Source organism: Pogona vitticeps, chromosome 1, assembly GCF_051106095.1.
Source record: "Pogona vitticeps strain Pit_001003342236 chromosome 1, PviZW2.1, whole genome shotgun sequence".
In the NCBI taxonomy this organism is placed as follows: Eukaryota; Metazoa; Chordata; class Lepidosauria; order Squamata; family Agamidae; genus Pogona; species Pogona vitticeps.
In genome coordinates this window covers 131,519,435-131,541,263 of record NC_135783.1, presented here as the reverse complement: position 1 = coordinate 131,541,263, position 21,829 = coordinate 131,519,435, and the positions used below count along the sequence as shown (strand labels likewise).

The 21,829-nt window shown below is 42.9% G+C and overlaps 3 protein-coding genes across 4 annotated transcripts in view; 1 reads left to right on the top strand and 2 right to left on the bottom strand.

Annotated features, from left to right (window-relative positions):
* DCDC2C (doublecortin domain containing 2C) overlaps positions 1-1,072 on the bottom strand; it is a 52,840-nt gene extending 51,768 nt beyond the window's left edge. The window contains exon 1 of the mRNA XM_073001164.2: positions 583-1,072. Coding sequence (XP_072857265.2) covers positions 583-881 — 299 coding nt within the window. The 5' untranslated portion in view covers positions 882-1,072. The remainder of the gene's footprint in view (positions 1-582) is intronic.
* Positions 1-21,829, top strand: part of LOC144587799 (uncharacterized) — an 887,030-nt gene that overhangs the window by 595,418 nt on the left and 269,783 nt on the right. The window lies entirely within an intron of this gene.
* The window catches only part of ALLC (allantoicase), a 28,200-nt gene continuing 10,999 nt past the window's right edge, over positions 4,629-21,829 (bottom strand). For both annotated transcript variants that reach the window (XM_073001159.2, XM_073001147.2), the window contains exons 6-12: positions 21,367-21,446; positions 17,793-17,925; positions 15,305-15,460; positions 14,070-14,143; positions 12,133-12,241; positions 6,241-6,368; positions 4,629-5,491 (exon numbers count right to left, since the gene is read on the bottom strand). In XM_073001159.2, the coding sequence (XP_072857260.2) occupies positions 5,339-5,491; positions 6,241-6,368; positions 12,133-12,241; positions 14,070-14,143; positions 15,305-15,460; positions 17,793-17,925; positions 21,367-21,446 (833 nt within the window). In that variant the 3' untranslated portion in view covers positions 4,629-5,338. The remainder of the gene's footprint in view (positions 5,492-6,240; positions 6,369-12,132; positions 12,242-14,069; positions 14,144-15,304; positions 15,461-17,792; positions 17,926-21,366; positions 21,447-21,829) is intronic.

Sequence of the window (21,829 nt, the reverse complement as noted above, 5' to 3'; positions counted from 1 at the left end):
GGGAGTTCCAGAGTCTGGGAGCAGCAACAGGGAAGGCCCCCTGAGCGTGTTACAGAAACCTAGCTGGGATGTGACTAAGGCATGCCTCACAGTGGCTAGATCAGATCTCTCAAGAAACAGGCGTAGCTGGCGTACTAGTTTTAATTGTACAAATTCACTCCTGGCCACCACCAAGATCTGGGCATCAAGGCTCAGGGATGAATCCAGGAGCACCTGCAAGCTGTGCACCCATGTTTTCAGAGGCAGTGTAACCTCATCCAGCACAGGTTGCATCCTTATTGTCTGGCCTTTCGACTGACCAGGAGCACCTCTGTCTTGTGAATTAATGGGCCAAATCTGACACACAGACTGCTGTTGCACAGGTAGCATCATGCTTTTTGGGAATGAGAGGAGGCAACTCTCATTGATGGAAAATATTTTAGAAATTCCCTTTGGAATTATAGTATCTCGGAGCCCTATACAACAACAACAACAACAACAACACATTAAAATCTTTGTACAGTTTTACACCCTAAATAGGTACATCCCTCCAAAAGTTCCTGTTGGCCACCTTCTGCTTTAATGTCCCCATACAGTACTTACTTCAGTTTCCTAAACTTTTCCCTGCCGGCAACCACATATCTGCCCCCCTGCTGCAATTGGGGCAGGTCTGTAACGGAATGGCCATTCCGGGGCGTGTAAAGTTTCCTCACCCCGAAAGAGGTCGGCACCCCTTCGTTCAGCTGGATCATAAAGGCTTCAAAGTTGGGCACGTAGCGATGGTTGATCACAAACTTCCTTCCCACATAGAAAGGATCCCCATTACGGTATACCCATATGGTCCGGGCAGGAGTGACATCTGTCAGGCTGTACGCCGTGCGGGACCTGGTGGCTCCCACCATGTTGAGCCCCCAAAATTTAGGGCCAAGGGCAAGGGAAGGGGGCAGAGCATCAAACTCCACAGTGCGCCCACCAAACCCAAACTATCTCAGGCCTTCCCATCCACTCCCAAAGGAAAAGAACTGGGACTAGAGAGAAGTGGGCTAGCATTAGGGAATGCCTCTCTTCCTACTTCGACGGGCCTGCTCGCCCAGCCTCCTACTCCATCGCCTTACCCCAGTGGGGATTACCCCCCCACCGTTGACAAAGGGGCCGCTCCGTCGCTCCCCGCGGAGTTGTACCCCGGAGGGCCTGAGGTCACGCAGAGGGGCAGGATTATGACTCTGCTGCCGCCGCCGCCCCCACACAGCCAAGGGCACGGCTGCCTCCGTGGGGCGCAGAGGGGGCAAGTGAGTTGCCCTAGAGACGCCCTGGAGTCCAGGGGGCAAAGGAGAGGGGCAGGCGAGCGGAGGCCTTATTGGACGGGACCGCCTCCTCCTCAACTCAGAGAAAAGGCGTAGGCAGCGGCCCTTGTTGGGTCTCCGCACCCCACAAAAACTCCCCGTTTTCTACGTCTTCTGTTCCCCCCCCCAATAAAGAAAAAACCATCCAGGCACGCTTCTTCGCTTAATTTTTAATAAACAGATTACAATCCCCCCCCGCCGCCCTTTCCCCCTCCTCACTCTCTCCTGAGGGGCGCTCCGGCCGCTTTCCTGCTTCGCCTTCTCGCCCAAGAGCAAAGGGGCCGGGGGGGGGGAGAAAGCGCCTCGCTTCCCCGCCATGTGTCTTCCCGCAGCCTCGCTCCACGCCCGCGGGCGCCACCGCCTCCCTTCCTCGCCAACACCTTCGCCGTGAAGGCGAGCCTCTTGCCCTTTGGGGGAGTCTTTGCGGAATCCCTCCCGACGGGGCTTCCCAACTTGGGCGCCGCGGAATCCGCTCCTCGAGAGGCGGGCGCCCCGGGATGAGAAAAAGCCCCGGGGTAGAGCGGGCGTTCGAGATTCCTGCGCCGGCCTCCTCGCCGGGGCCCCGTCAAGAGCAGCGCCCCGTGGCCTGCCCTGCCCTGCCCCGCCGCCGCCGCCGCCTCGGAGTGGACGGTTTTTTTCCCCATTGGAGGGGGGGGGAAGCCCTACAAAGAGATCCCCCTTGAAGATTTTCCCCCTCATGAGCCCCTCTCCTCAACTCGTTACTACTTTCAGGAAAAAAGGGGGGCAAAAAGGAAGGGAAAGAAGAGGACCTTCTGACAATGAACCCCCGCACACAATGCCGCCCCCCTTGCTCTTATCCGCTGGTTACCCGCCCTGTTTTTTTTTGGGGGGGGCGCGTTGATACTTTGCTTCCCTCCCTTCTATTTCCTGGACCTCCCCGTCACCCGCCGGGCTGCTTCAACATTCGGGCCGGTGCTTGGCGCGCCCTTCCCTCCACGGCTCATCTTGAACCCAGAACCATGAGGGGGGGAAGCGCGCTGTGAAGGGGAAAGGGGCCTCCCCCCTTTCTCTGCAATGATGGGACCGCGGACATGGTTCTGCAAAAATGGGGGTGGTTGGGAAGGGAAGATCTAGGGCAGGGGGAAGGCAGGCAGGCCCACAGCATGCCAAAATAATAAGGTCCCTGCAACTCGTTGCACTGCAAACATTAGGCGTCATCGCGCATGCCGCTGCCACATAATATGAACAATAAAGTGCATCTAGGTAGGGTCTAATCTTCTGTGTGCCTAGCAAAGAAAGGAGGCAAAAGTCCTCGTTGATTAAAAAGAAGTCAGTCCCACCCCTTTTGCCAGAGTAGACAACGAGGGAAGCTGGTTGCAGAAGCTGGAGGCGCCTCTAGTGATGGCGGGAGGCCTCCCTGCTGCAGGCAGAGGAGATCGGAGGAGCGGTGCTCTTTCTCGCCTTGGGAGCAGGGTTTGCAATAAATAAAAGGAGGGTGAAAAAACAAAGGAAGAAAAATAAGCCTTGCACAGTCCTCTTCAATCGCTAGAATGAGCTCCTCAGAAATAAATGAAATAGCTGTGTTTTTCCAGTTTTGTTCGTCCGCCCAGTGATGAGAGCTAAGAACATTTTGAGCATCTTACTGTTTTCTCTCATTCACAATACTGTACATGTATATATGTATGCTAAAAACTCAAGTCAGAATGGTTAATTTTTAGATTGCTATTTTAAAATGTTCAGAACAGATCTTGTTTCAAATTATGGACACTCTCTAGCAGGAAAGAAGAAGGATGAAAAGAGTTAAAGCAATCTCCTGATCATGGTGACTCCTTTTGCCCTGATCCTTTACCACTGGAAAGAGAAAAATCGCAGTACAAAAATCACAAAGACTTATTTCCCTTACAATAGATCTGATGAATAAAAACAAAGATTAAAATGATCCTAGAAAGACTGGGAATGCAAATGCAACATCGTATTAACAACAAATTAGGCAGTTTAGCTTTTCACCTTAGGAGAAATCATAGGAATCAGCATACTCTAGAAAAACCACTTGCACAGCCATGGTATTTCCCCTACAATGTATGAGCTGAAATAGCCCTTGCATCTCCTACCCCCTTCTTTCCCCTAACCCCCCAAGTCATGGTGACCCCCTGGCTGCACCTCCCACTCAGTACAGGGCTGCACAGCCCCAGTCCTGCCAGAGGCCAAGAGAGCTCCTCACTGTTTTGGGGTGCCCTGTGGGACAACCCTCAGGTGCTAAGTGTTCATCCCACAATCCTCTAGTGCACATATATTAGCATAGGTCATTAGCATAAGCTAATAAATGTGCACTAGAGGATTGTGGGAAGAACATCCAGCCCCTGATGGGGGTGCCACAGGGCACCCCAAAACACTAATGCTATACATAACATGGCCTTTGGCTCCCTCTCGTGGCCAGTTCTGGTAATGACATTGTGAAAATATATTCCTCTCACAAACTACTGTTTTACAGTGAGGTCTCTACTTAAGAACGTCCCTACTTAAGAACAATCCAACTTAAGAACAGCTCCATTTGCTAAATTTTGCTTCTACTTGAGAATAGAAATCCAAGATAAGAACAGGAAAAAAAAACCTTTCCTGCTCTTTTTTTAACCTTAGGTCATCTTAGGTTAAAAAAAATATTCTCCCCCTAGTGGTAGAGTACATATTAACCAGCTTTGCATTAGTTCCTATGGGAACTAATGCTTCAATGTACGAACGCACCTCTACATAACAAAAAAACAGCCAGAACAGATTAATTGGTTTTCAGTGCATTCCTATGGGAAATTTTGCTTCAACTTAAGAACGTTTCAACTTAAGAACACCATTCCAAAACGGATTAAGTTCTTAAGTAGAGGTTCCACTGTATATACAGTACATAGTATAATTTCGGGCTCCTTCTAGGGTCAGTTCTGCTAACTTCATTGTTAGAAATATATACAAGGTTTTTCTTTCGATATTTTTTAAATATTTTCAGAGTGTGGATAAGTGAATCAGAGGATACCGTGGATAAGGGGATCCTATTGTAAATAGGATACGTTAACGAGTAGGTTCACATTTTCAACATGAAACAGCAGAGTGAGTTCTGTGAAATCTGTTGCTATCCCATATCTAGCTCTTTCATTTAGGGAGGTGGAGGTAAGTGGAAGAACCACAAAGAGAGATGAGTAGGAAGATGTCTAGTTGTCTGTTCCAACTTTTTGCTGTGTCCATGTTCTTGGAAAACACACCCTCAAGAAATAGTGCAGAACTAAAATCATGTTCTGTGGAAATAATATATTGAAGGAGATGGGCAGCCAAGATGTTCCACACACACATCTACCCATGGAGGTGTAAATATCCTTTTATTTGTAATGGAAAGGGATTTATGAGGATAAAAGAGAAGGGGAAGCAGGCATTTTAAAATCAAAGCAAAAAATTGTGCAGTGTTTACACTTCAAATACAGTGGGATGATACTGCTCAGATGATGAATACATGTTTGCTATCACTTTCGTTATACATATAATATTCCCTGAATCTGGAAAGCCTTTTGTTCTAAACATGCTTGAAGTGAACTCCTACCAAATTCAATAGGAATTACTTTAAACATTAATAGTAAAACCCACATAAACATAAACATAAATAATATATGTAATTTTGCCAGCTATAGTGCAATCTAAAAATAGAGACATATTTTAAAATGCCACTGCTACATGTTTATAAATACTGTATCGTCATTCCCTTAAACACAACACAACCAAAAGTAACTGAAATCCATGTTCAGAAACAAAATGCTGAATTCAGCCACACCCTGCTTTTGCCTTTTATCATTACTGAAATAATGAATAATTCCCAAATTAGACAGCCTATTAGCAAATAAATGTTTTATTGATTAAGCAGTAGGAACAATGGTGTTTTTGTATATCTGAAATGAACTGTATTTGAATTAATTATGTGGGGAAAAAATAATTCAATGAAGGCATACACAGAGATTAGTGTATTTCATTTCATACAACTGCAAATGAAATTTTTGCAGAGGCTTTTTCGGTGCAGATTTTTACTTGGTGCTGTCAGACAGAGCCCTTGGAAGTCCCCAGAGACGCATCCTACTTATACCTCCATCTGGGAAAATCGTAAGTCTCACGTGAGTAAACACATCCAGTATCTGTAAGGCAGCTCCATAAAAAAAATGCCTTTTGTGTGGGTTAAGCTGGGGGAGAGAAGAACATGATAAACCTGGAGCATCTGGATGCTGTCTTCATTATAATCATCTGCCATTACCCTCTGAACATTTCCATCCTATTGCCAGTTATGGAAGTTGCATGTTTCTAGTTTGTCTTCTTCTGAAATTCATACCTTGTGTTTTCGGACACATTTTCACCATTATTAGTACACTAAAACAGGGGTCCCGAACCCCCAGTCCGCAGGCTTCCTTGAACTGGGCCGTGGACATGGATCTCAGCCCCCCCCCCACATGCATGCACAATCAGTGTGCCACACTTGCGGGTGGGTGTGTTGCGCAAGGTTGTGAGTGCAACACGCCCCTCCGCAAGTGTGACATGCCCACCCGTGAGCATGTCACACCCCTCCACAAGTGTGACACGCCCACCCACAAGCATGACATGCCACTCCGCAAGTACGACATGTCCGCCCGTGTGACACACACACACCCGTGAGCGCAGGGGTGCCCGTGCCCCCTACGCATGGAGCCCGCACCCCCAACTGGTCCATGGTGTAAAAAAGGTTGGGCACAGCTGCACTAAAACACCAATGGGGAAATTGTGTCCCACCCATGACAAATGTTGGGTTTCAGTCCTCATCACCTCCCACATGCATGGCTGCTAGGTAGGGATTATGAGAGTTGGAGTCCAACCGGCTCTGTAGAGCCACTTTTTCCCCACTGGCGCATTAAAGGGAGCATTCATTGATCTTCAATTGATTCCAAGATTGCAAGTTTACCTTCATTGGAGGCAACAACGTAATCCATTTCGGACTGTGTTTCGGCATCCATTTTCGTGCAATACATTCTTTTTCTTCTTCTGTGCTCAAAACACAGGCTTCAAGTTTAAACGTATCCGGGAAGTTTCCTAATATTGAAAAAAGCAATGCATGCAATATAGAAATGCCTTCCTTCCTAGGGTGGGTAGATACTTTATTGAAAAAGTCTTCAGGCCACTTCAAATTCAAATACAATAAATACAAATTATTAACAAAAACAACAGCAAGCATTCAACTCATGAAAGGTTAAAAGTATAAAATATTAAAATTATTCTGTGTAGGTAGTTAGTCAATTAATCATAATAAAATAAACTTATATGATTCCAGTAAAACCCCACTAGAGAAAGAAATATTACATGGCTCATTTAAACAGACAACGTTCATTCTGGATAGCTCAGTGGCTTAGGCATCTGGTTGGGAGTTCGATTCCCCACTATGGCTTCTTGACAAGGGCTGTACTCAGTGATCCATTGGGTATCTCCTAGCTCTGCAGTTCTAAGATGATGATGATTGCTCTCTTTTTTCCTGAAAGTGGCTGCTTTAACTGCAAAGAGGGCAACCCTTTGTGTTACAAACTGATTGGATCCTTGCAAAAATAAGTTTGGTTTCTCCTCGTCCTCCCATTCTCTCATGCAGGCAAGGAAGAGGGCTAATGAGTGTTCTCTGCCGCTGAAATATAGCTGGCAATACAGTAAACAGTGGGCAAGATCTTCCACTTCAGCTATACTACATATGCAAAGTCTGTCTTCTGGATGCCCCCAGATCTACCTTGTCGCATCATTGTTTCCATTTGCTCAAAAGATGAGTGAAGGCCATATGTTAATCTTTTTTCATTGAGAAAGACAAGTATTTTTTTCCTTTGAAATTGGGGTTTTAGCCCTTGCTAAGCATTTCATATATCTCACAGATGACAAGTAAGCCATATACAACAGTGCTCTGATATCTAATATTATTTATTTGAAAACATTTCTCATATTGAAATTAAACAGTCTTACAGTCTCAACACTAAAACCATGATTTGACAGCCACTGTGAAAAATTAATGAATCAAGGTTTTTCTGTTGTTTTAATCACCTATTCATTCATACTTTGGGAAGCCTGACATTTGAACTATAATAACAATAATTTAATATCCTACGAAGGCAAAAATCTAGCAAAAAAATCCATTCCAAACTCAGCTCTAATCACGTGGGTTGGGAAGGTTCTTGACACTCCCAAGATCAAGCATAAAAACTGATTCTGTATCTTTTTAATTTTTTTATTATTGACAATTTCCCAGATTTCAGTGACAAAGATTAACATAGGCAACACCTTTGCCTTATACACCTTTGTAACTGGTTGGAGCAAGCCAGATACATATAATTCAACAGACTATTCAAAGTTTGAACATAGGCAGATGCTTTCAATTCATTCCTCTTTATCTGAGGAGACCATGGTCCAGTAGATGAAAAAATTATGCCCAAATAATTATACGATCCCACCTGTTCTATTCCTTTGGAGTCTAAAAACTGCTTACAACATTTTCTTGTTTTGCTGAAGATTACCACTTTTGATTTACTATTGGTAATTACCAAGTTATTTTGCTGACAATAAGCACTAAACTTTTTCAGCTTTCTTTTCATATCTACCTATGTTATAGAAAGTAGGAGCATGCTGTCTGCATATAAAAGACAGTTAACCGAGCTTTCCAAGGATTTAGGCATATGAAAATGGAGACTATGCATGGCTGGAATTACTGTACATCAATGTAAGAAGTAAAGAGGAATAGTGCCAAAATGTAGTCCTTCAAACTCTTTTTAGGGATATTGTTTGTTAAAGTGCAGTTTACACCGGTTCCAACTTGTAGACTTGTGTCCTGTTGTGTCTACAAAAGCCTTTGGAAGGAGGAGAAGTCTTCTATCGATAAAAATGTAAAGGTTCCTCTTGACAATTTTTGTCCAGTCGTGTCCGACTCTTCCCTGTTTCCAAGCCATAGAGCCAGTGTTTGTCCGTAGACAGTTTCCGTGGTCACGTGGCCGGCACGACTAGACGCGGAACACCATTCCCTTCCCACCGTGATAGTATCTATTATCTACTCGCATTTTACATGCTTTTGAACTGCTAGGTTGGCAGGAGCTGAGACAAGCGACGGGAGCTCACTCTGTCGCACGGATTCGAACTGCTGATCTTTTGACCTTGCAGCCCAGAGGTTTTGTGGTTTAATCCGTAATGCCACCACGTCAACCATACTATCAATACTTGTCTCCAAAAATTTCTCTTAAAAGATTTCTATTTATTGAACCAAAAGCAGCATTTAAATCAATAAATGTATTATAGAGGTGTCCACTCCTGGCAGTGTATCTTGTTACCATATGCAGCAGAGTGAAACAATTATCAATAACAGAACTTTGCTGCCTGAAGTGTACCCACTCATCTGCTAAGAAGGAAATGTGGTCTTGCCTGTTCAGGTGGCATGAAATCCTTTCCTGGCACTTTGTTATTCTTTAATGACTGTATTGGAGACTTAATTTCAGACATGGTGACAGGAGGCTGTTGAGGGATATCATTTATGTTCACAAGAGTTTTTCCCCCACAAACAATGCTCTGTCAGCTTTTATCTTCTCTCTGAATAATTCTGAAAATTTTTTCCCAAGCTGAGGCAAATATAGGTATTCCAAAGTTATGCCAAAATTGACCCCAACTTTCTGACAACTAACTGCCAAAACTGTGCTGAGTTTTGGTTTGCAGCCTCCAGTCCCAAATACACCCAACTTTTAGCAGCATAACTGGCTTTTTTTTTTTTTTTTGGCTGTAACTACTGTACTTTTTTGGATTCCCTTCTAGTAATGAGCATCTGTCTTCAGAAGAGATATGAACTCTTCTCATTTGTTTCCTCAAATGCTTCTTTAGTCTACAATACAGTGGGGTCTTGACTTGAGAACTTAATCTGTATTGGAAGGCAGTTCTCAAGTCAAAAAGTCTGTAAGTCAAGTCTCCCTTGACCTACAGTGCATTGAAAACCGATTAATCCCGTAACAGGCCGTTTTTGTTCCATTTTGGTTTTTTTCTGGTCTGTAAGTCAAATCTCAGTCTGCAAGTCAAACCTAAATTTTGCGGCCAGAGAAGTCTGTAACTCAAAAAGTCTGCAAGTCAAGCCGTCTGTAAGTCAAGGGTCCACTGTATTCCACAACAAACCAGGGGGGGCTCTTTATTTCTAAAGCCATTTGCTGTAACCTAAAATAATAATAAATTTACCTTTGGAACAAATATCTTTACATGCACCCAAGACATGATTAATGTTTGCCTTTGGAGAGCATATTATATACTTCCTAGGGCATGACTGACATCCATTATTTTAAAAAAAAAATGAGATTCACCACATCCACTTGCTGCCATCTTAATCTCTTTTTTTTCCTTGCACTATATCCAGAAGATGAACACCTGCTTGTCTACCTGTGTTGCTTTTCTAAAGTCAGATTCAAGAGTTAGCTGTGTGAATATACTGTGGGTTGATGATCATCATTGTCTTCTCTAATGTTTGCTGAGATGCCAGAGAAAGTACAGATTGTTTGACTTCACATGCAAATGTATTTAATAACACTACCTGCAGTGTGGGTAAAATATATACATGGATAAAATAATCTGTAGTCGCTAGGGCCAAGAATTTGTAGTCCTAATATAAACAACAATCCCAGCTATTTTTGCCCAACTTTGTTAATTTTATCATCACTAGAGAGTCAACAGAACATCTCTTGAAGTTTATTCTGAAGTCCCCATAGCTCTGCAAGTTTTGTGGGAGATAATCTAACTGCAGCATTAAAACCACCTGTCCATCAAAGTACTCTACACAAACAACATCCTGAAAATTCAGTACCCTTGGAAAAGCCTCATTTGAGATAGCCAAAAAGTGTACTATATGGTTATGGTTGCTTGAGATAATTAAAAAACAACAACAACCTAGCTTTTCAGGGATCCTAACGAAGTTCCAGCTAGTACTCATATCCTTGTTTCCTGAGACAGTGTTCATCTGGGACTCTGTTCAGCTTCCATCTCAAAGAAAAGGGAGTGTTCTCCCACAATCCCCAGATTTGCTACTGACCACTTCTTCCTTTGGGCCCTGCATCTGTCCTGCACTGGAGGCCTTAGCAGTTCATACTCTCAGTCCATTTTCTTTTTCTATCAGCTACAAGTTGACAATTTTATCATGATTGCAACCTTTCTCCCCTCCCCCACCACCCCTATTTTTCTTGCATTAGAGGTTGATTTGTTGTCTAACCATTTAAACAACCTCTCTAGATCCTTTTCCTGTCAGCATTAAGCTTTTTAGTCCTCTTTCTTATGTTAGTATTTTTACTTTTCTTTTGTCTTTTACCTTCCCCATTGAAAACCACTTTATTAATTTCTAGAGTATGACTCATTGAAGTTTGCTTGCTTGTCCTCATAGCTTGAGCAAAAACTTGAAAGCTACCTGCATTATAAAACTAACTCACTGGACATCAGTACATTTCATTAAATGTCTACAAACTCCAAGCAGGCAAGGCTGATCATGCTGTTAGGATAATACTTGGGAGAAAACCTGGTGATCAGTGTCAGCTTCCTTTCCTTCTCTTACACCTTCTTTTTCCTTGAACCTGGACTCAAGTAAGGTCCTTGACAGTAAAAGGTAAAGGTTCCCCTTAACAATTTTTGTCCAGTCGTGTTCGACTCTAGGGGGCGGTGCTCATCCCCGTTTCCAAGCCATAGAGCCAGCGTTTTGTCCGAAGACAATCTTCCGTGGTCACATGGCCAGTGCGACTTAGACACGGAACGCTGTTACCTTCCCCCCGAAGTGGTCCCTATTTATCTACTACTTGTATTTGCATGCTTTCGAACCGCTAGGTTGGCAGGAGCTGGGACAAGCGATGGGTGCTTACTCCGTCACGTGGATTCAGTCTTACGACTGCTGGTCTTCTGACCCTGCAGCACAGGTTTCTGCGGTTTAGTCTGCAGCGCCATCACATCCCTTGACAGTAGAACTTCTTTAAAATTGGTTGCTTTTGGTTTTGGTTAGTTTACTTATCCTCACAAACCGATAGCAACTAATTCCTCCAATATTCAAACAAACACATATTCAAGGTTTTACTTGAGAATTTTCCAGCTCGATTAATAAGCAGTCTCCAGTCAGATTAAAGATGCCCAAATCATTAGGCACTCAGCCAGACACAGAAGGGGAGTGAGGGAGGGAAACTAGAGAGGAACAAAACAAGGGAAAATTCCAAGGTACGTGAAATAATAAAAACAGGACAGCAAAAGGAAAACATGTCTGGCTATGATGCCACCATCTGTCTTCCTCCTTACTCTGCTGATGCTATGCTGATGTAGTTCCTTCCTATAAATTAGGATTGCAATTTTGTGCATGTTTCCTAGGGAAATAACTCCAACTGATCTCTGAGTGGATGTACTTGTGAAGGGACATGGTGGTGCGTGGGTTAAACCGCTGAAACCTCTGTGCTGCAAGGTCAGAAGACCTGCATTCGTAAGATAGAATCCACACAAAGGAGTGAGCCCCCATCGCTTGTCCCAGCTCCTGCCAACCTAGCGGTTCGAAAGCATGCAAAATGCAAAAATGGGAGTAGATAAATAGGCATAAGGCTGTACTCTAACTGCATAGGACAAATGTGTTTGCAAGTAAGCATTTGCTGGTTCATGCTGCACAGGGTATTTTCATAGCTAAAATTAGTAATTAGTGTAACAAAGGAATCTTAATTAGCAGAACAAAATGTACCAGAAGAGTGTTACGCCTAAGTTTTAGAAACCATTTTGATGACAACGTGCTATTCAAGGATTTCTACAAAGAGAGAGGATTAAAATGGCCACAAGGCTGGCAATCATTTACCTTGAAAGTGACTGGTATCTATTTCTACATGTGTTATTACTCCTGCATGGCCCATTCGAAAGACGGCCCATTCATTTCCTAACGTAAGGAGAATGCCGTTGTCATCCACCTAGAAAGGAAGAAAAAGGAAATTGTAATGGGCTCCAACCCCTCTCTTCCATAGAAACCTGGAGCATGACTCACACGGCAGGCACTAGCGTCCACCTCTGGAAAATTCTGAAAGGCCTCAGTAGATCCCTGTTTTCTTTCCTCCCGTCTGTCCCGACTGTCTTGTCCTCAGGCAAGAGGATGGTAAATTAAAGGGAGTGGGAGGAAGTGTATTTATTTGCAATTCTCCATGAAGTCGTATCTCTTAGCTGAAGTAATTTGAATTAGGGAAAACGGAAGGAGACTGAGATGAGAGGATACATGGACAACAGAGTCCTGTGGTTCTCTGATTCTTCTGTATTCATATTCTAACTGCATAGGACAAATTCCATTGTCATTCAGCTACACTCCTCTGGGTAAGCAGATGGTTAAGACAAGCGCTAAGAGGATTTTATTTTCCTGAATCCACCAGCGTTTGCTTCTTCACTTTTGATTAAAATATGTGCATATGTGTTTCTGTCTGGAAGAGACTGGCAAATTTCTTTCAACCAGGTAGAAGAATGAAAGAAATATTGGTGATTAAATGGTATGAGTTCTGGATTTTCACTTATCATGGAGATCAGTAACTCACCAGTGATGCTATGTATAATTAAATTCCTCCCTTCCACCAAACAAAAACACACACAAAAACACTGTCCAGTAAGGTTCCTGCTAAGCTGGGTGCACACACGCGCATGACTCCACTTCCCTCCATGCACCTCTTTTTCTTTTCTGCGCAACGACCATGTTAGGTTCTGGTTGTGACACCACCCAGAGTGGGGGGGGGGGCAGAGTCGCATGTGCACATAGGGGCGAAGCCATAAGAGAGAGAGGTGGAACCCCCTCCCCCAGCAGGGCTAAAAATTAGAGGGTATGTTGCTCTCCAGTTTGTGAATGTGAGATATTGTGCTTCTATATCCACAATTCAAAATGCCAGGAAATGGTCTGATATTGCTGCACAATACTGTGCCTGCATTGCCAGCAGGAAAAAAGGATGCCAAGTTTTACATAGCAAAGGGCAGCCTGAATGTTGACAACATCCATGGCAGAACTCAAAATAGTGTACAGCAGCCATTCTCAATAGGAGTGGGGGGCCCCAATGGCTCTCTGGAGACCCTGGTACCTTTGAAGATGGACACAGACTGGAAATAATTCTTCACGCACCACATTATAAGGTTTGTTATTTGACTTCTATAATCCTGAGTGGACGTCTATTTCTTTCATGTTTTGTTTATGGTTGTGGCCAAACAAACGGGTTAAAATAGCTGATCTACAGGATACTCTCTTGTGTTCACTACCACTCACAAAATGACACCAAAAAGGGGGGGGGGATTCCAGAAGCTGACTCCTTTTTTCATCAATGAACCACTTCTCAACCAAACACAAAGCAATTGTCAGGAATGTCTTGTGACTAGTATGAATGTGGTGCTGAAGGAGAGTTTAGTGAATACTCTGAACTGCAAGAAAGGTGATCGAGCAGGTGCTAGATCAAATCAAGCCTGAACTATCTGGAGGTAAAAGTGTTGAAGCCGAGGCTGTCCAACTTTGGGCACATCAGAAAGTAGGATTCTTTGGAAAAGGCCATAATGCTAGGAAAAGTTGAAGGCAACAGGAAAAGAGGAAGACCAAATATAAGATAAATTGACTCCCTAAAGGAAGCCACAGGCTTGAGTTTTCAAGAGTTGATAATGACTGCTGAGGACAGGGCATTTTGGAGGTCACTCATTTATGGGGTCACCATAAGTCAGAGGTGACTTGATGGCATGTAACATCGGTGTTGTATGAGTTATTTTAACTCATTTATTTCTTACTTTTAAAACTGGTGGCCTTTCCAAATTTCTTCTTGTTTCCCATCCATCTTTCATGGACTTTGCTCTGCCTATTCCTATCCAAACAGAAAGTACATTATATTTAATACAGAGAAATTCAACATGTTAACTATAAACAATTTGTTGTTATTTTTATGTGTTTGGTAGGAGGAAAGCAATCGGCTCTTGTCTGAATTTAGTAGAGCTGGCAACTGATTAAATAAAGCTAGATGACTGTATAAGTTTTAATCGACTGGTTAATTATTAATTTGCTTAAATCAACATCAATTTGACTAGGAACAAAACAAATAATAAATCCATAGTCAAGCAAAGACATGTCCTATCATGGAAGCAGGATTTCAAACTGAGGACATCCTTCTTCATCCTCTAGGAACTGCTTTTACGTTGACTTGAATTGTTTTACCTCTAATGTATAGAATGATTTTCATTCCAGCTTGTCTGAAATGGGATTTGGCATGTTTCTGTGCACCTTTATTGCAAGTCAAATAGGAACCATGTATTTCCTTAGAAGGCCATGGTCATTCATGATGCTGAATGACTGGCAATCTTTTGTCTAACAAGATTGAGAAAGACATTCTAATCCACATCACCAGAGATTAAATCTGAATTTTAAAAAATTTTAAAACAGAGGAGCCTGGCCAGCACATAAGGCCATGATATTTGACATTTTTATATTTCTTCTGCCCCTCCCCCAGCTCTGTGGTATCCAAGCTGATGAAGACACATGTAGCATGAAAAAACTAGCCTATGTTTATGATTTTTTTTTAGGGTCTAATAAGAAGATAACTGACCCTTGTCTCCAGGTTGTGTACAAGGATCACATGGCTTTTTCCATCCCTTTTTAAAATTGCTTTGAACAACTGTTTTCATGTTAGGTCTTGGCGGTCAGATCCTTTGATTTTAACATGCTGACCGCTGGATTTCAAAATATTACCATATTCTACTTACTGACTAAAATCTTCTTCAGTTTATACACAACTGGCATCATTTTTGCAGCCAAATAGCTTCAAGTTAATAAACTGCTGCAGACATTGCAAGTCAACATGCAACAAACCCAATATGCAACAAATAATGTCTATGGTTAAGTTAAGGCAAGGTGGCTTCAAAAGCTACACCCTTTACCTTATGTCAGCATAACAAGGCAAGAGCCTTTGAGCCATTGGATGAAGTGGGACTCAAAAGAGTAGCTATGAGCAAAGGTACAGTATTAGTCTTACCTAAGACATTTCGGGGATGACCCAACTGAGCATCACTGTATCCAACACAAACACCCCCGTTCACCATTGCAGCCAAATCACTGAGTTGATTTAAACCAGAAAGTGACCAGTCTCTCAGCATTGTGCCATATATTTTTAAACGTGCAATCCCACCATCTGGGGGGGGGGGGAGAGAGAAATAAAATTTTAGATTCTGACTTTATGCTGGAGTCGCGCACACACACACATTTTAAACTGATATAGAACTCACTGCCAGCCCGTGTGGCCTTGGGCAAGCTGCAGAAGTCTCAGGGCACTCTCAGAAGAAGGGCATGACAAACCACTTGTGAGTAGTCTCTACCTAGAAGAACCCTGGAAAGGGTCGCCATGAATCAGAATTGACTTCATGGCATACTGTTGTTGTTGTTGTTAATATTAAAAAACACCAGGCACCGTCAATCAAAATTATAAAAACATTGACTGGTGTTATACAACAGATACAACTTGTAACTCCAAAACCTAAGTATCTGTTAAATATCAGTGCAGTATATATGCTGTTCCTAATAATGCCGATTCTTGTAGCTCTGGTGGTGGTCTGGTTTCTGATATCTGCAACTGATATTATGGTACTGCGTGAAATTTCTTGATATTGTTCCCAAAGCCCCGATGACTATGGTGACCACTGAAGTATGTTTCTTCCAGAGGTGAGATATTTTGATTGCCAGGTCTCTGCACTTTGTTAGTTTTTCCAATTCTTTATTTTCAACTCTAGCATGCCTTGGAATTGCAGTGTCATTGATCCAGACATTTCTCCATTCTATGACTACTGTGTCTGGTGTGCTATGTTCAAGGTGTCTATCTGTTTTGATCCAGAAAACCCACAAGATCTTGACATCGTCATTTTCCGAAAGCTTCTCTTATCCAATGATCTCATGCCTTTGTAGAGGCTGGCAAGTTATATTTTTTGCATAATGACCAATGCACTAATTTTGCCACTCTATCTTGCCTAACTTTGTAATCTGTTTGTGCAGTTTTTGGGACATTTGCAGATGAGATGTGACACAGTTTCATCTTTTTTTATTTATTATTAGTGTTGTTGTTGTTGTTGTTGTTGTAGATGGGCATGAACTGCCAGTTCAGCAATTTGTTTACTGGCCCCAGAGGTGGTCTGTGGTTTCACACCCTGATGCCTCCGGTGGGCACCCACTCAGAGGCAGCACCCAGAGTAGGTGAGACAGGGAAGCCGGGATGCTGCCTTTGAGAGGGTTGTCCGCTGGAGGAGACAGGGTGCTGAGCCACAGAAGACCTGTGGGGCTGGTAAACAATGGACGACTCATGGCTATCTCTAATTATTATTATATTAAAGAAGAGAGAATGGTGGTAAGGAATGAATGGGAGTAAATGTGGCCATGTATGCTTCAGTATAACTGGGAATAAAGACTTGCAGGAAAGATGGAGGGACTGAAAAAGAAAGATGAACTGTAAAATAGAGGTGGGGGGAATGGCATGCTCAATAAATATTTAGCATCCAGCATTGTAGTAGGTAGTGCTATATTATTATTTTTTTATTGTTTGGCCACTATTCTTCACATTATTCTGTTGTGTTTTGTTTTGTCCCAAAGAGAATCTGGAAGTGCTTTGCATATAGATCTTCATTGAGCTGTTGTAATAAAGCTTGTTACAACAATATTTTGTCATTCATTTTCTTACTGACAAATATAATCCTTTTTTTTTTTTTGAGAGGTCCAATCTGTGGAACAATTTGTGGAAAAGATGTAATGCAGAGGTTCTTGTACCAGCTTCATGCAATGCAGTGAAATTAAAAACACTCAGGCCTGCGACACCCTAGAGGCTGGATATGCAGGATAGTGGCATGCCAATGCAGGATCAACAAGCCCAAGGACTTTGCCGCAATAATGGAGCTACAGAACATCCGTATTAACTTTAAAAGCAGCCGTGCCAAGGCAAAGAGCTCCCTCAGATGTCAACTTGGGAAAGGATATTGATTTATAAGTGCTAGTTCCTGCAAGGACTGGTGCATAGCAGTCCTTAACAGGAAACCACAGGATCAGTCTGAAAGAAAGGAGATACTGGAAAAGGACAGATGAGTGCATTAATGCCAACACTTGATCTGGCTTTATTACTGGAACCTTTAATGCATGAACAGTGTCTAACAGGCCTCCGTCTCATTTTGTAATGGCCGGGGGGGGGAGGGAGGAATCCCCTTTGCTCACACTTCTGTTAACAACTTCTCCGGTTCGCTGTCTTTTTAAAAAGACACAGGTTTGTTTCTGTTCCGTCCTGGCCAATTTAGGCTCACCAATACACATATTCACGTGCATAAATACACTTACACAGGGAAGCACTAATGTAAAACATGGGTATGAATATAATACAATTCCCCTCATGGGCAGGAGCAACTGGTGCTATTTATGGGTTCTAACTGATGGGACTGAAGGCAAAAAAAATAACCCCACCTTTATTAAATAGGTCTTTATACAGATCTTACCTGGATATATGTTGAGTCTTAGGTGAGTCCATCTTTGCTTCAAAGTCACAACAAAATAATTCTGCCAAGTGTCAAGATCTCCTGATTTTATCTCTGACACAGGAACCAAGACAGTCCATTCATCTGACCTCATCTGTAAATAGACATGAATTAGTTCCTTTCATGGCAGTGATAACCTTATATGAGTTTCTTTTTAACGCACACCAGACCTAATATTCAAGGTGGTCCTAGATATTTCCATTTTTAAAATTGCCTTTGCAGTGGCCATGATGTGCTTCCTTTTCCATTGGATTTCGTTGTCATTTAATATGAATTTACCTTGATTTAGTTATTTTGAAGGTTCTGAAATAGTCTTCAGAATATCATAAATACCCGAGTGCAGCTAACCCTATTGGCCAAAATCTCATTTAATTTATCATAATACTTAATCATACTTCTTAAAATCACATAAGAACAATCGTGCACCCTACCACACTCTGCAGGTTCTCCTTTGTGCACAGTGGTTGCCTAACTGCACACACGACTAATGATGCAACTGATTACATGAAGGACAAACACTGGTGGGAAACAAAGAGACACTGCACAACTGCTCTTATGCAGATTGTTTGTTTGTTTTGTTTTTAATTAGATTTTGGGCTCTGTTTTCTTTTTTAGGGCACCTAACAGACAACGGCATCTAATTAGTCTTCCTTTTTAAAAAAAATGGAACCTGGACCAAGTCCCTACTGTGTGTGTTCCATTAGGCAGATTTGTTTGCTGTGCTTAACAAACTTTGCTAAGATTTACAGGAAGAGTGCATTTTGAGGAATACTGTAATCTTGTGTGTGCGTGTGCTTGAATATATGTTTCACCAGTTAATGAGCCAAGTGACGGAAGCAGTAAAAAGCAACAGGGCTTCCTTTACAATGGGCAAACATTTGAGAGTGCTGAAACAATTCGGAGGTGAAATTGTCCCTTTCTCACAGAAATGTGCAACTTGTTGCCAAAATGAGCTTCTGAGTGGTAGGTTTGGAAGGTAAGTATTCAATACTGTACTAAAAAAAACCCTGGTGGAATGCAATATTGATGCTGAAACTGAAAATGTAGGACACTAAGTTTTTCTGGCAGTGCATCTCTATGGCTTCTAAGAAACCAGGCTACATCAACCTTCTGAGCTTGAAGCATGTCAATAAATATGTAAGTGTGCTAAGGGGACTATGCATCAAACACAAGGCCCCTCAAGCAGACCTGTTGCCTCTCTGGAAATTCCAGACACCCTCAGCTTGGGACCTTGTCTCACAAGCAGAGTTCAACACAAAGCTGTTAAAAATCAGGACAGTGATTGGAAATATTTCCTGTGTGTTTATACGCAGGAGGAAGAAGTAACCAGTGCGATCAAGATTCTAGTGTCGAGTTCACCATGAAAAAGGATTACTTGGGTCAAAATTGTATGGCTCTGAACCGTACACACAATGCTGAGTCGCACTTGAGGGGGCTATTTCAGAGCTTGCAAAAGGTTTCCGGTACCTCCTCCTGCAAGCATATCTCCAGGGCTTCTTTAAATAATGATTTGTGGAGGACAGAAGGGAAAGCCAGCCAGCCTGGAACTGCAAGCAAGAGGCAACAGCCTTGTGGGAAAAGAGAAAACGGGCACTAAATGCTCCTTTTTGGAGATCAATGCTCCTTTTCTCCACCAAAAAAAGAAAAAATATATATCTTTGCCTCTCCATCCCAAAAGCTGTCACCACTTATTTCTGATTCCAGGCCTTGCTTGGTTTCTGTCATGGGCTCTTCCATTAGCTATGCAAAGCTCTGAGTGTAAGTAACCGCAAAGCAAGCCGGAGACAGCTGGAGTTCCATAGGCATAGCATTTTACTCCATCTACATTGAAAAATACTGACCACACTTTTGTTTTTTAAGTTTTGAACACAAGGCAAATGAAGGCGGACTGGAGAGATGCACATCAAAGTATACATGATTTGCAGGCAGCAGATGGGGAACTGTTCTAGTCTCTCTCTCTCTCTCTCTTGTATCAGGCTTATCCATGAAAAGCCCAAGAGCAGAGGCTTAGGTGGCCTATAAAAAGAAGGGCTTTGTCACACAACACACCATGCAATGATGGAATTTCCTACCACAAAAGATGTCATGATGGTCACCAGCATGGACCACTTGAAAGGGAGAGTAGATATATTAATTGGAGTTGTGATGGCTATATGTTGTCTTCACTGTCAGAAGCAGTAAGCCCTTCTGTACCAATTGCAGGGCAACAGCTGGGGTGGGGGGTGTGCCCTTGCACTCGTGTCCTGCTAAGAGGAGGCTTGCTGGAACTGTGTGCCTGCTAATGTATGTACACAGGCTCTCTTGCAATCAGGAATTGCAGTCGTGATGGAGACCCTCCTTCCCAGATGTCACAGGAAGGGGAGACAACAAAAGGGCATTGGGTCCGGAAAAGAGGATTATCTCCATGCATGGAATGAACACATGGAGAGGAGACAGGACAAGAGCTAAGACCTGCTAAGCTTTGCTTCATATCCCTTCTTGGTGGAATGAGAGGCATACCATGTTAAGTCTTTGTTTCTCTAGCCATAGGGTGTAGAGTAGACCCTTTTGTGTCACTCCCTGTGTGAACCACTGAGAGAGTGAAAGCCATGTGTGCTGTTGCCACCTGGCTCAGGAAAGTGGAACAGGGATCAAGGGGAAGGGAGTGCAAAAGCAACAAGAAATAGACTAAAAGAGGAAAAACAGGGAAATGAGATGGACGTTGCAGAGAGAAATGGCAAAACAAGGGGCAAGATGAGGTATACTGGGACACAACCGGCCTTTCTTTACCCTCATTGGTTGTCCTTGCTGGCTGCCTTCATTGGTTGTTGCCAGTCCCATGGTGTAGCATTCTCTATTTATTTGATCTATGGTCTATGTTATGTAATATGATGGTTTATGAATATTAATGTTGCAGAGAGGCGGAGCCGAGACAGATGCTATAGGGGCGGAGCCCGAGTCAATATTTAAGTCAGTGTGTGAAGTTCAAGTCAAGAGTGTGAGATGAAGTGAGTTTGAGTCAGATTGAGTCACTGAGAGTAGAGTCAGGGTGTGCAAGAGAATGTGTAGTTTGGGAAATTTAGATGTGATTAACTACTGGAGATATTTATGAATCTATGTAATCAATAAATCAAAGTTTTATCTAAAAGAACTTGAAGTGTGGACCTGAGTCTTTCTGAAGTAAATGGTGATTTAGAAGTCACCTGGTGGCAGCAAGTGTAAAAGGAGAGAGCGTCTAACTTTGTGTGCTCTGGGGGCTTGAAGGTCAAGCAAAAGGGGCATGAGGGTGGACGTCACACATGGGATATTCAGCATCAGCCCACTGAAACCAGTCCCACCTCTCCCTATCAACTCTGGTGCTATTTTACACCCACACTTGGGACAGCTGACTGTGGTCTGGGACTGTGTTCTGCACCTACCCTTGGCAAAACACGATACTAATTCAAAGCAAAGATATCCAAAGCAACACGTCCCTGCAGTTTCATTGAACAACAGCAATAGGAAATGGGGGGGGGAGCCATGATTTGATGTTTTTTCTACCCAAGAGTCACTGTACCTCCTTGACAACCTTACACTCTTCATCTGAAGCTGCGGTTCCTATCCTGTTACCTCTTGGTGGCAGTGCTGGTACCTCTCCTGCAAAGACAATTATGCCAAAGAGAACAGAGAATAGATAATTGTGACAAAATTCTACCTTCTTTAGAAGTCTGCCTAAAGAAAAAGAAACAAATGTCTTAGAACAGGGGTGTGGAGCACTTCGTCCTCTGGATGAGGCATTTTCAATTTCATTGCCCGGAAGCCAGCAGGGTGAATGTAGAGGTTATAATCCAAAACACTGGGAAAGTTTTAAAAAAAAAAACTCTGCACCCCAGCTTAGAATTGCTATGGTCTCTCTAGGTTTTTATACCAGAAATGGAATATCTGCCAGGCTTCCCCAGGCCTTAAGGCTAGGAAAAATATTATTTTGGGTCAAGTCAGATGTGATATTGGAAATATGTGAGTGTGTCTGCCCCACCCCC